Source organism: Dipodomys spectabilis, unplaced genomic scaffold, assembly GCF_019054845.1.
Source record: "Dipodomys spectabilis isolate Male_0828 unplaced genomic scaffold, ASM1905484v1 ptg000053l, whole genome shotgun sequence".
In the NCBI taxonomy this organism is placed as follows: Eukaryota; Metazoa; Chordata; class Mammalia; order Rodentia; family Heteromyidae; genus Dipodomys; species Dipodomys spectabilis.
Window position 1 is genome coordinate 15,839,091 of NW_024870730.1, and position 12,809 is coordinate 15,851,899.

At 44.2% G+C, this 12,809-nt stretch overlaps 1 protein-coding gene across 2 annotated transcripts in view; it reads left to right on the forward strand.

Moving 5' to 3' along the window:
* Positions 1 to 701: 701 nt before the first annotated feature.
* The window catches only part of Snx14 (sorting nexin 14), a 78,415-nt gene continuing 66,307 nt past the window's right edge, over positions 702 to 12,809 (forward strand). For both annotated transcript variants that reach the window (XM_042679528.1, XM_042679529.1), the window contains exon 1: positions 702 to 969. In XM_042679528.1, the coding sequence (XP_042535462.1) occupies positions 725 to 969 (245 nt within the window). In that variant the 5' untranslated portion in view covers positions 702 to 724. The remainder of the gene's footprint in view (positions 970 to 12,809) is intronic.

Consider the following 12,809-nt stretch of genomic DNA (forward strand, 5'->3'; position numbering starts at 1 on the left):
CGTCGATGAGATCCTTTAAGACCTTAATCTAGCCCGACGTCGGTGGGTCACGCTTAGCCACTCAGGAGGCTGAGATCTGAGGACTGCGGTTCAAAGCGAGCCCGGGCAGGAAAGTCCTCGAGACTATTACCTCCAATAAACCACCAGAAAGCCGGAAGTGGCGCTGTGGCTCAAGTGGTAGAGCGCTGGCCTTGAGCTGAAGAGCTGAGGGACAGCACCCAGGCCCAGAGTTCAAGCCCCATGACCCACAAAAACAAAGACCTAGACTGTCAACCTGCTTGGTCTCCCCGATGAAGTGAACCGAGGCACAAAGGACGCTCGGTGCCAGGGCTCCGCGCCCGGGCCTGTGGCGCCCGCCGAGGCTCAGGGGAGCGGCCGCCGGCCGCGCGCCCCGCTGCTGTCCTGGGCTCTTCACCGGGCCTACAGTTCCCAGCGGCCTCCGCGCGTCCCGGGCGCCCGCGGACAGCGGCCGCCAGAAGCCGCAGGGCCCGCGGCGGACGGCTCCAATCCTCTCCCTGTTGATTTCCTCTAAGGGAGCGGCGGCGGAGACCGCGTCCTCGGCGCGGACCCGGCCGGCGGGGCTGGGCGGAGACCTCAAGCTCGCCTAGAGGCCGTCCCTCGGCCGGCGGGGGCGCAGCGCGCAGGCGCGGCGGGGTCCGCGGGGGCGGGGCGTAGGGCGGCGGCGACCGGCGGCGACGGTCCGCCGTGGCGGGGGGCGGCGGCTATGTGGTTCCGCCGCCGGGCGGCGGGGCCGGAGCGCGGCCGCACGGAGGAGGTGGCCTCCCCCCAGGTGTCCGCGGGCGGCGCGGGCACAGCTGCACGGACCGAGATGGTGCCTTGGGTGCGGACGACGGCGGAGAAGCTGAAGCAGCGGCTGCGGCTGGACGTGGGGCGCGAGATCTGCCGCCAGTACCCGCTGTTCTGCTTCCTGCTGCTGTGCCTCAGCGCCGCCTCGCTGCTCCTCAACAGGTACCGAGGCCCGGGCGTCGGCCGGGGTCGGCCGGGGGTCCGCGGGACGCTGGGCCGCCGGCAGCGCCGGGGGCCGGGATCGGCCGGCGGCCAGGCCGCGGCTCGAGGGCGAGCTCCGGGCCGTGCCGCCGCGAGAGTCCCGCGGCGCCTCGCGGCCCGGAAGTGCGGGCGGAGGCCGGGCTCGAGTGGCTCCTTCGGGGCAGCTTCCTCTCCGAAGCGAACTCATCTTTGCAGCCATTTCCCCACTTGGACTTCGTCGTCAGTGTTTCTCAACTAGTGAAGTCTTGCTAGCACAGTGTGAAACTCGGGGTGCTGTCCAGTCAGCTGACTGGGGGGGGCGAGGGGCGAGTGCAAGACTCCCTGACGGCACGCGTGTAAGCAACCTACCGGCTGGGAAGGTGGCGTGGAGTGCTTGCCTCGCGTGCATGAGGCCCTGGGTTCGATTCCACAGCACCACATAAGCAGAAAAAGCCGGAAGTGCGCTGTGGCTCAAGTGGTAGAGCGCTAGCCTTGAGCTGAAGAGCTGAGGGACAGCGCCCAGAGTTCAGGCCCCGCGACCGGACCAAAAAAAAGGTTGGTTTACAAAGGTCAGAGGGTTATAGGGTGTGCAGGTGAATAAGATGAAACTACATATACATTTTATACAGATCCACATGTCACGACGTAACCTATTTAAATGTCCAAGAAGCGAAGATGATAGACATTTGTTAACATAAAGTCAGAAAGCAGAATTGCACATACAGCATTCTCAAAGTATTCTAAAGAGATTTGTTGTAAAGCTGAAATAGGAAAAGTTAAAAGTTGGTGGACATTTTGAGATAAAAATGTGGTTTTTGAGCTGGGCGCTGGTGGCTCTCATCTGTAATCCTAGCTACTCAGATATGAGGATCACGGTTCAAAGCCAACCCGGGGAGAAAAGTCCGTGAGACTTTCTCCAACAAACCACTAGAAAACCGGAAGTGGCACTGTGGCTCAAGTGGTAGAATGCTAGCCTTGAGCTGAAGAGCTGAGGGACAGCGCCCAGGCCGAGTTCAGGCCCCACGACCCACCAAGAAAAAAAAGTGTGGTTTTTTTTTTTGTTTTGTTTTGTTTTGTTTTCTGCAGAAGCAGATCTTCGTTTTGCCATTTCAAGAAATGGTATTCATACAATCCGTAGTAGAGAACTGTGCTGTGTGTGTGTGTGTGTGTGTGTGTGTGTGTGCGCGCGCGTGCATGTATGTATGCATGCCAGTATGCCAGTCCTGGGGCTTGAACTCAGGGCCTGGGCACTGTCCCTTATCTTTTGTGTTCACAGCTAGGGCTCTACCACTTGAGCCACATCTCCACTTCCAGCTCTTTTGGTGGTTAATTGGAGATGAGTCACAAGATTTTTCCTGCTGAGCTGGTTTCGAACTTGGGTCTTTTCCTGTCTGATCCTTTCTGCAGTCCTCAGAGTTCAGCGTCTCAACTAGCTAGGATTACAGGCATGAACCATCAGCACCCAGAGAGAACTTTCTTTAAACATAGCTATCTCCATGCTTTTTTGTCTAATATCTTTTGAAGTAATTGATTCCCAAAGCATAGCAGAAATTTAACCTAATTTTCTACCTTTTCGATTACTTTGCTGTTTGTTTCTGGGTTTAAATAATAATTACACTTCAGTAACAATGGGTATTTTATAGAGACGTGTTTCTTGATGATGGTGAGGTGATGGGAGGACAGAACTAGGACCCTTAGCCAAGTACAAACTGTTAATTACTACTCTTCTGTAATATAGGATATACCAAGCTAGACTAACAGGTTTAGCTTGATCAAAAGGAAAGCTACAAGTGATTAAGTTTTGTGTAGGCATTCTTAACTATCTTCTTTGGTAACTGGGTCGGTTTAGGCCTCCAGGCTGAGATAAACATGTAGTTAGAATTCTCAGGTTGCCACCTTATGTAGCCATAGTATCTAATGTCACATATTATTAAGTCATAGAATGCCTTCTGATCTGCATTCCATGTAGTCTGTAACATGACTTTGTATTATGCTCTTAGGAAAGGAAATACACATTTTATCTGAGTGGTTAGATTTTATGAGTGAAATTGTTTTTGCATACTTTTTTGGTTCAGTCCATTAGTTGCAGCTGTGATTAGCAAAAAGGACTTAAAATTTTCTGACACGCCGGGTGCTAATGGCTCATGCCTGTAATCCTAGCTACTCAGGAGGCTGAGATCTGAGGATCATAGTTCAAAGCCAGCCTGGGCAGGAAGTCTGTGAGATTCTTTATCTGCAATAAACCACCAGAAAACCCAAAGTGGCACTGTGGCTCAAGTGGTAAGAGTGCTTGCCTTGAGCTGAAGAGCTGAGGGATGGTGCCCAGGCCCAGAGTTCAAGCCCCACGACTGACCAAAAAAAAAACCACAATTTTTTTTTTGACACTGGTTCTGGGGCTTGAACTCAGGACTTGAGTGCTGCCCTGAGCTTTTTGCTCAAGTCTAGCTTTTTTTGATGGTAAAAAATAACCTCACAGACTTTCCTGTCAGAGATGGCTTTCAACTTCAATCCTCGGATCTCAGCCTGCTGTGTAGCTAGGATTGCAGGTGTGAACCACTGGCTCCTGGTAGCAAAAAATGATTTTAATTGTTGTAAACTGAATGAAAGAATAGTTAGGGCTAAGTGCCCAATTATTATGCCTGTCACTCTAGCTACTTAAGAGTCAGAGATCCAGAGGATTGTCGTTTGCAAAACTCATCTGTCTGTCTCAAGTGTTTGTATACTGGCCCAGAAGTAAGCAAACCTAGCTAAGTACAAAGCCCTGAATTCAAACCCTAGTACTAGCAAACAGCAACTACAATAGAAAACCCAACAAAATAAAAGAATAGTTAACTACCCCCCTTTCAGGAAAAATGTGTGGGAAGGTGTAAAACAGTATATATAATGTGGTTTTTAGTACACGCGCGCACGCGCGCACACACACACACACACACACACACACGGATATATATTTTCCTTACAGTCTGTGTTTATGGCAAGGCTCCCCTGTAGTCTTAGCTACTGGGAAAGCAGAGATCAGGAATATCATGGTTCAAGGGATAAGGAGAAGGGAGAGATCTATCTCAGTCAATGGCTAGGTGTGGTGGTACATTCCTGTAATCCACGCTATGTAGTAAGCATAAAATAGGATAGTGATTTAGGCTTATCTGTATGTAAATTGGAAAATTTATCCCAAAAGTAACTAAAATAGACTGGATGTTTGTCATCCTTTATAAAGTCCTGAGTTCAACCCCAGTATCACCAATAAATTAATTAAAATCAAATTTACGTATGTGCTCATATATACATATTTACAAACATATGCTTGTACATTCTTAAATTATCTTTGGAAGGTTATACAAGAAAATCTTGTCTTTATTTTATTTTTTTGCCAGTCTTGGGGCTTGAACTCAGGGCCTGGGACTGTCCCTGAGCTGCTTTTGCTCAAGGCTGGCACTCTACCACTTGAGCCACAGTGCCACTTCTGGCTTTTTCTGTGTATGTGTACTGAGGAATGGAACCCAGGGCTTTGTGCATGTCAGGCAAGTGCTCTCCCACTGAGCCACACTCCTAGACAGTCTCGTCTTTTGGAAATAGAGAGTACAAGTTACATCTATTCTGAAATTTTAAAAAAATGATATATGTTTATAATAGAGATAAAAATCCTTGGGATAATAAGGATGGTATTAGAAACATATTTGTTTTATTTTTATTAGCTAATTCTTTTTTCTTTTTTTTTTTTTGGTCGGTCGTGGGGCCTGAACTCTGGGCCTGGGCACTGTCCCTCAGCTCTTCAGCTCAAGGCTGAGCCACAGCGCCACTTCTGGCTTTTTCTGCTTATGTGGTACTGAGGACTCAAACCCTGGGCCTCATTCATGTGAGGCAAGCACTCTACCACTGAACCACCTTTCCAGCCCTATTATTTAATTCTTAAATTATCTTTAGTTATACAAAGGAGTTTTAACTCAACATGTCGAAACATACTTGATAAATACTTGTGTTTGTGCAAGGCAGTTCCCCAAGTTATTTTTAGAATTAACTCTGAAAGAAATTTTCAGTCTAAAATCTTCACTAATATAGAAGTTCAAAACCTTCACTCTAACTGGTTAAATTTAGTACTCATTTTGAAATTATTGTTTTTCATATATTCTTAAACATACTTCTAAATTTTTTTTTTTTTTTTTGGTCAGTCATGGGGCTTGAACTCTGGCCTGGGTGCCTCCCCTCAGCTCTTCAGCTCAAGACTAGCGCACTATGACTTGAACCACAGTGCCACTTCCAGATTTTTCTGCTAATTGATGCTGAGGAATTGAACCCAGGGCCTCATGAATGAGAGGCAAGCACTCTACCACTGAGCCACCTTCCCAGCCCACTCCTAAATGTCTTCACGTAGTATTTAGTATATAAAATTTTCTTTTCATGGGGTAGGAATGTGGCTTAGTGGTAGAGTGCATGCATGAAACCCTAGGTTCGATTCCCTGGTATCACATAAACAGAAAAAGCTGGAAGTGACGCTATGGCTCAAGTAATAGAGAGTTAGCCTCCAGCAAAGAAGCAGGAACAGTGCCCAGGCCCTGAGCTCAAGCCCCAGGACTGGCAAAAAAAAAAAAAAAAAAACCAAAAATATTTTTATGTGAATTAAGTTATAGCCCTTATGTAAAGGTAAACGAATATAACCTTTGAAGGTTGTAATTTGTAGGAAGAGTAGAGTAAAATAATTACAACAATTATGTACTTCCCTTTATAAACTAATAAATAGAATAAGTCCATTTTGTTGTTGTTGTTGGTTGTGGGGCTTGAACTCAGGGCCTGTGTGCTGTCCCTGAGCCTCTTCGTGCTCAAGGTTAGCGCTCTACCCCAGTTCCACTTACAGTTTTTGAGTGCTTTGTTGGAGATAAGCGTCTTAAGGGGACTTTTTTGTCTGGGCTGGCTTCGAACTGCAATTTTCAAATCTCAGCCTCCTGAGAAGGAAGGATTACAGGTGTGAGACACCAGCACTTGGCTAGGTTTGAATATTTGAATGTTATAAGAAGGAATATTTAAAGCCAATTAACCACCAGAAAATCAGAAGTGGTGCTGTGGCTCAAAGTGTTATAATGTTAGCCTTGAGTGAAAAAGCTCAGGGACAGTGCCCAGGCCTTGAGTTCAAGCTCCATGACCAAAAAAAAAAAAAAAAGATATTTAAAGTTAATCTTAACAATGATGATGATCAACTATGAATATTTTTTTTTTGTGTGTGTGCCAGTTACTGGGGCTTGAACTCAAGTCCTTGTACTCTTGCTTGGCTTTTTCTCAAGACTAGTGCTCTACCTCTTGAGCCATAACTCCACTTCTGGCTTTTTGTTGGCTATTTGGAGGTGAGAGTCTGATGGACTTTCCTGTTGGAGCTGGCTTCAAACTTCAATCCTTATATCCTAGCTTCCTGAGTAGCTAGGATTACAGGCATGAGCCACCTGTACCAAACAGCAATGTAAACTTTTATTTCTCCCAGTTACTGTGTTAAGGGCTTTTTCATTAATTATTAAGACAATTTATTGTTTTGTGGCTGAAAGTTTTGAATCTGGAGCTTGACTGCAAGAATTTGATTATAGCTTATCTATTTACCAGTTTAATTTGGGTTTTTATCTAACTTTAATCTGTCACAATCCCTTCATCTGTAAAGTGAGGCTAATATTAGTTCCTACAGTAAACTGCTGTTTTTGATGATTAAGTGGGTTACTTCATGGGAAAGTGCTTAGCACATAGCAATTTTTTGTCTCGTTTATGTGCTTAACACTGTAATGATAGGCATTATTGCCTCTACTTTATTTTATTTTATTTTTTTGGTCAGTTGTGGGTCTTGAACTCGGGGTTTGGGTGCTGTCAAGGTGAGGGCTCTACCACCTGAGCCACAGCGCCACTTCTGGAGTTCAAGCCCCACAACAGGGGAAAAAAAAAAAGACCTGTATCTTCACCCTTGAAAAAGCCCACATTCTATCACTGATGTATGGGCAGACTTAATAGCCCCAGTTGTTAAACACTTGAACGAAGTCATAACCAGTTTCATTGCAAAAGGACCCTGTATATATTTATCAATTCTAGTACCTTAATTCTAGTACCCAATAAGTCATTAACATACAGAAACATGCATCATGAGAAGCAAGAAATATCCCCCATCCTTTCTGCATATTAGCAACTTGCCACTCCTGAGTCCAGTGTGCACCACTGAGATCTATGAACAGTCACTTTCCCATTTATCCTGAGTGAAAGATGGAATGACTTAAGTACAGATGCAACATACTATAAACAATTTCTTATAAAAAAAGTTACAAATTATACTTAAGTATTTTACAGAATTTACTGCAAAATACCAATAATAACTGCCTTTTACTTAAACTCTTTCCCTGGATCCGGCAAGCCAACTAGATGTCTTTGGGCATGATGGTGACTCTTGGCGTGGGTGGCACACAGATTGGTATCTTCATACAAACCCACCAGCTATGCTTCACTAGCCTCCTGAAGCGCACAGATGGCAGCACTCTGAAACCTCAGGTCCATTTTCAAATCCTGGGCAATGTCTCGCACCAATCTCTGGAAAGGCATCTTCTGGATGAGAAGCTCAGTGGATTTCTGATAATGATGAATCTCTTGAAGAGCCACAGTGCCAGGGTGGCCAGCTGCCTATGGGGTGCCTTTCCCACCAGTTGATTTACAAGCAGTCTGTTTGATTTGGGCCATTTTCTCTCACCCAAAGCTGAAGTTTCAGGCCGTTTTTCAGACCACTGTGCCACCCTTATTCCCCTGTGCAGAGCTGAAGTTGGTGAATTAAGGGATGATACTATCCCAATGAACGACCAAACCACTCTGCACTCACCATTTGCTTTTAAGGAGGCATATTTCCACAAAATTGAGGGCAGGAAATAGCAATCACAATTTAAAATTTTGCAATTAACATGTTCCCCCTCCACCTCAGTTTTCATGACACCATTTTGATCTTTCTTTGGATATTATCTTTTCAAAGTGTTAGATGTACTTAGTCCAGGAAACATGACTTAGTCATTTTAAAAGGCTATCTGTTCTATTTTCTCATTGGAGAAGAAAGTCCTTTGAAAGACCCAAAACTTACTTAAAGTTTGTAGATTTTATTTTATTTTTTATATTTGTCATTCATGGGCCTTGAACTCTGGGCCTGGGCGCTGTACCTGCACTCTTCAGCTCAATGTGAGTGCTCTACTGCTTGAGCCACAGCACCACTTCCGGTTTTCTAATGGTTTATTGGAGCTAAAGTCTCATGGACTTTCCTGCCTGGGCTGGCTTTGAACCACGATCCTCAGATCTCAGCCTCCTGAGTATTAGGATTACAGGAATGAGTCACTAGTGCCCGGCTAAGTTTGTAGAATTTTAAATCAGTGATGTATTGATTTCTTTGGGAATTGAGAATGCACATAGTTACTAAACTGTTGGGCACTGGTGACTCACATTTGTAATCCTAGCTACTCAGGAGACTGAGAGCCAGAGGATCATCTTTCTAAGACAGACTAGGCAGGAAAGTCCTGTAGACTCTGTGTCCATAATAACCAGCAAAAAGCTGAGTTGGAAGCATGGCTTACATAGTAAAACACCACCTGAACAAGCAAGCCAAATGAGCTTAGTACCCTGAGTTCAAGGGCCGGAATTGGCAGAAACTCTCTCTCCTGCATTCCCCAAACAAAACCAGACTTGATTCAGGAAGGGATTAAGTCATACAAGTATTTAAACCCAAATGACAGCAATACAGGACTGACTGAGTTTGGCCAAATCAATTCAGCATGTAATATACACATGGGAATTTAAAATTAACATGTACATTACCTCACTTTTTGGTGTATGGTAAGAATATGTGCCAAATGTATTGTTGTAGTGTGAAATTTGTGGTGTGAAATGAATTTTATTTGTGTGTATGTGATTGTGTGCCAGTACTGGGGCTTGAACTCTGGGGTTGTGCACTGTCCCTAAGTTTTTGTGTTCAAGGCTAGCACTCTATTACTTGGGCCACAGCTCCACTTGTGGCTTTTTTGGTGGTAGTGTGGAGGTAAGAGTCTCACAGGCTTTCCTGCCTGTGCCAGCTTTGAATTGCGATCTTCAACTCTTAGCCTCCTGAGTAGTTAGATTATTGGCATAAGCCACTGGTGCCTGGTTTAAAATGAATTTCTTATTTACTTATTTTTTTGACGGTCATGGGGCTTAACTCTGGGGCCTGGGCAGGTGCCCTACCACTTGCGCCACAGCACCACTTCTGGTTTTCTGGTTGTTAATTGGAGCTAAGAATTCTGGTGGACTTCTCTGCTCAGGCTTCAACGACCTCAGCCTCCTGAGTAGGATTATAGGCTGAGCCACTAGCACTTGGCTGAATTTCTTTTTGAAAAAAAAATTAGTAAAAAATTGTTATGTAAAGGATGTACAGAGGGGTTACAGTTACATAAGTCAGGAAAAGAGTACATATCTTTTTGGACAATGTCACCCCTTCCCCTGCTCTCTAGCATGTTTTCCCTCCCATCCTTAGCTACATGTTGTGTAATGCATGTTCAATAGTGTCCAGTGCATACCATGAAATGAATTCCCTAACATTTCATAATTTCCTGTGTGAATACACATCTGATTTGGTTTACAGACATAAATTTAAGGTAAATTAAATAGGTAGGTTTAATTGGGAGCCGATGAAGAGAACACCACTTGGTATTCAGGCAGGAAGAGAAGTTTTATTACCAAACTGCTGCCCTGCCATGCAAGGTGGAGGCGCACATCAGTTGCACCTGGGTTTAAGTAGGGAAGGGGCGGAGAGAAGGTGCCAGGTGAGGGAAAGTGTGGCCACACTGGATGCGGATGTGACCTCAGGGCCTGGGACCCTCCCCCCTTCTGATGGAAGGTGAGACTGGGGGCAGCCTTGGATGTGACCTCTGAGGAGGGGAGGTGACTGCTTCCAGGTGTGCCAGTTACGTAGGTGATGCAGGTAAATAGGTGAAAACTTATGCAGGAGGTAGGGATGCCAGGGCCTGCCAGGGTCTGTCAGGGCAGACCTTAAAATAAGGTTTACTTTTTTTTTTTATGTTTAGATGTTAAGTGTGCTTATTTGGTTCAAGTGAAAATTTGAATAGAAGTATAGAAGGAAACAAGTGGAAAGGTAAATCAAGGTCTGATTGAAATAGACCATAAAGGCTGAACAGAACCTTCTATAGGTGGTATGAAGTCAAAGCAGGGATTTACGCTGGTGATAGTGTTCAGGTTTAAGTACTGAGTGAGAGCATTTTTAGTCATAGGCATGCAGTGGGTGTTTATCAAGTATAGAATTGCTCTGAGAGCCTGGTGACCAGGCAGTTTTATGTAGTCGGGCGGCTTGGCCTTTGCTTTATAACCTTTGTACTTAATCTGTAAAATGTAAGCACTCCTCATTTGTTTTCTTACTGCCTGCTGTTGCATCCCCCAATTGTGAACCCCCAGAACCTCATAATTTCTTCTGCATCTGGCAGGATATCTGGGATGGGAAGATTCTAGGATCCAGGTATCCAGTTTTCTGTGGGAGAAAGGCAAATCCGGTACTAATTGCTGTTGTCAAAGAAGCTTCTTACTCTTTTGAACCATATGTTATCTGTTATATGGAGATCAGTTGTGTCCATATAGAACACTGGCATCTGGCTCACTATTTTGCAGTGACAGAGATACAGTATCTCTCATAGATATATGTATATGTATGTATGTATGTATATATATATTTGGGGCTTGTACTTGCTGAGCAGGCACTCTACCACTTCAACCATGTTTCAGCCCAACCTTTTGTAATTTCAGCACTTGGGAAGCTGAAATAGGAGAATTAGGTTCAAGGGAAGTCTGTGCTCTCTAGTAAGCCTCTTGTCTCTTAAAAATGAAAATAAAGGAAAATAAAATATTCTATTTGGTGACTATTCTTTTTCCCTCCTTGTCAATGCATTGCCCTTCTTCTTTTGTCCCATTGTTTCCTACAAAGTTTAGAGTCATGACTCTCCGATTCATGTACTTCATTGCCAGTATGGTATATTCCTTTCTTTTATTCTTTTGTTCTGCTCATCTGACAAAATCTGTTTTCCAGAAAATTGGCTTAGTCTGACTTCCATAGCCACACTGCTTCCTGTTATAATGACACTTTCCTTGGGCCTACAGAGAATCCTTGCACTTTTTGCTCTGTATTACTTTGTGAGGTTAGTGTGTGCCACATTTACAGAAAGTACAGCTTGTTTAAGGAATGTTAACCATGATTGCAGGAAGCTTGCAGCAGCACCAAAAGCAGTGATTTTTTTGCTTTTTTTTTTTTTTTTGAATTCAGGGCCTCATACTTGCTTAGTTTGCTTGCTTGGCTGGTGTGCTGTAAGACTTGAGCCCTGCTGGCAGCTTGTATTTTGCTAGTTACTTTGGAGATGGTGTTTCACTGATTTTTCTGCCTAACTTGGCTTTAAATTTCAATTCTCTGGATCTCAATCTCTGGAGTAACTAGGATTCCAGTATCCTAGCCACTGGCAACTGCTTTTTGCTTTTTTCAGTGTTCATATCTTGAAAATTGAACTTTATTACTAGAGAAAATCCCATTACTGAAAATTTATTCTTCAACTTCAGTACTGTGCTGCAGTTAGTGAGAATATCTTATCCTTCTACCCTGCAACACCTTTAGAATTTTTCAGCTTCTATAATCTCTGATTAGGACCCCTGTACCTTTTACTCTGAGGAAAAGATCTCTTTCCCTTTACTTACCATTTCTTCTAAGATTCTGAATCTCAGCTTTATCTGTCTTCTCTGTTACATTTTCATTTACCTTTTTTCTCCTGTCTTTTCACTTAGCAACTTCAAGTGTGATTAGGTTGTTTTTGGTGGTACCAGAACTTGGAATCATTCTCTTGCTTTCTTCTTCATATCTGGTACTTTCCCATTTGAGCCATACCCCCTTTTACTACAAAGTAGTGGATATTTTGGAGAAAGACTTTTGAAGATTTTTCTACTGGGCTTGCTTTGAACCTTAATCCTCTAGATCTTAGCTTTTTTTTCTTTCTTTTTTTTTTTTTGGTCCTGGGGCTTGAACTTTGGGCCTATGTGCTGTCCCTGTGCTCTTCAGCTCAAGGCAAGTGCTCTACCACTTGAGCCACAGTGCCACTTCTGGTTTTCTGGTGGTTAATTGGAGATAAGAGTCTTACAGACTTTCCTGACCTAACTGGCTTTGAACTGTGATGTTCAGATCTGAGTAGCTAGGATTACAGGCATTAGCCACTGGCACCCAGCAGATCTTAGCCTCTTAAATAGCTAGGATTATGGATATGAGCCATTGATGTCCAGCTTGTGATTTATTTTTTACTAAAAGCTTTCTTTTTTTCCTCCACCTATCACCTTAGCCTTTCTTTCCTTTAGAAAGGGAGAGAATTGTCTAATTCTAATTGTCTAATAAATAATTGATTTGGCTTCACAACTCCATCCATCTCTCTCTTTTTATTTTTTCCAGTCCCGGGGCTTGAATCGGCCTGGGCACTGTCACTGAGCTTCTTTTGCTCAAGGCTAGCAGCACTCTACCACTTGAGCCACAGCACCATATCCAGTTTTTTTCTGTTTATGTGGTGCTGAGGAATGGAATCCAGGGTTTCATGCATGCTAGGCAAGCATTCTACCACTAAGCCACATTCCCAGCCTCTCATCTCTTTTGTGTGTGTGTGTTGTGTGTATGTGTGTGTATGTGTGTGTGTGTGTGTGTGTATGTGCTAGTATTGGTCTTGAACTTAGGACCTGGTCACTGTTCTTTTGCTTTTTCTGCTCAAGGTTGGCACTTTACACTTGAGCTACATCTCAACTTCCCACTCTGCTGTTTAATTGGA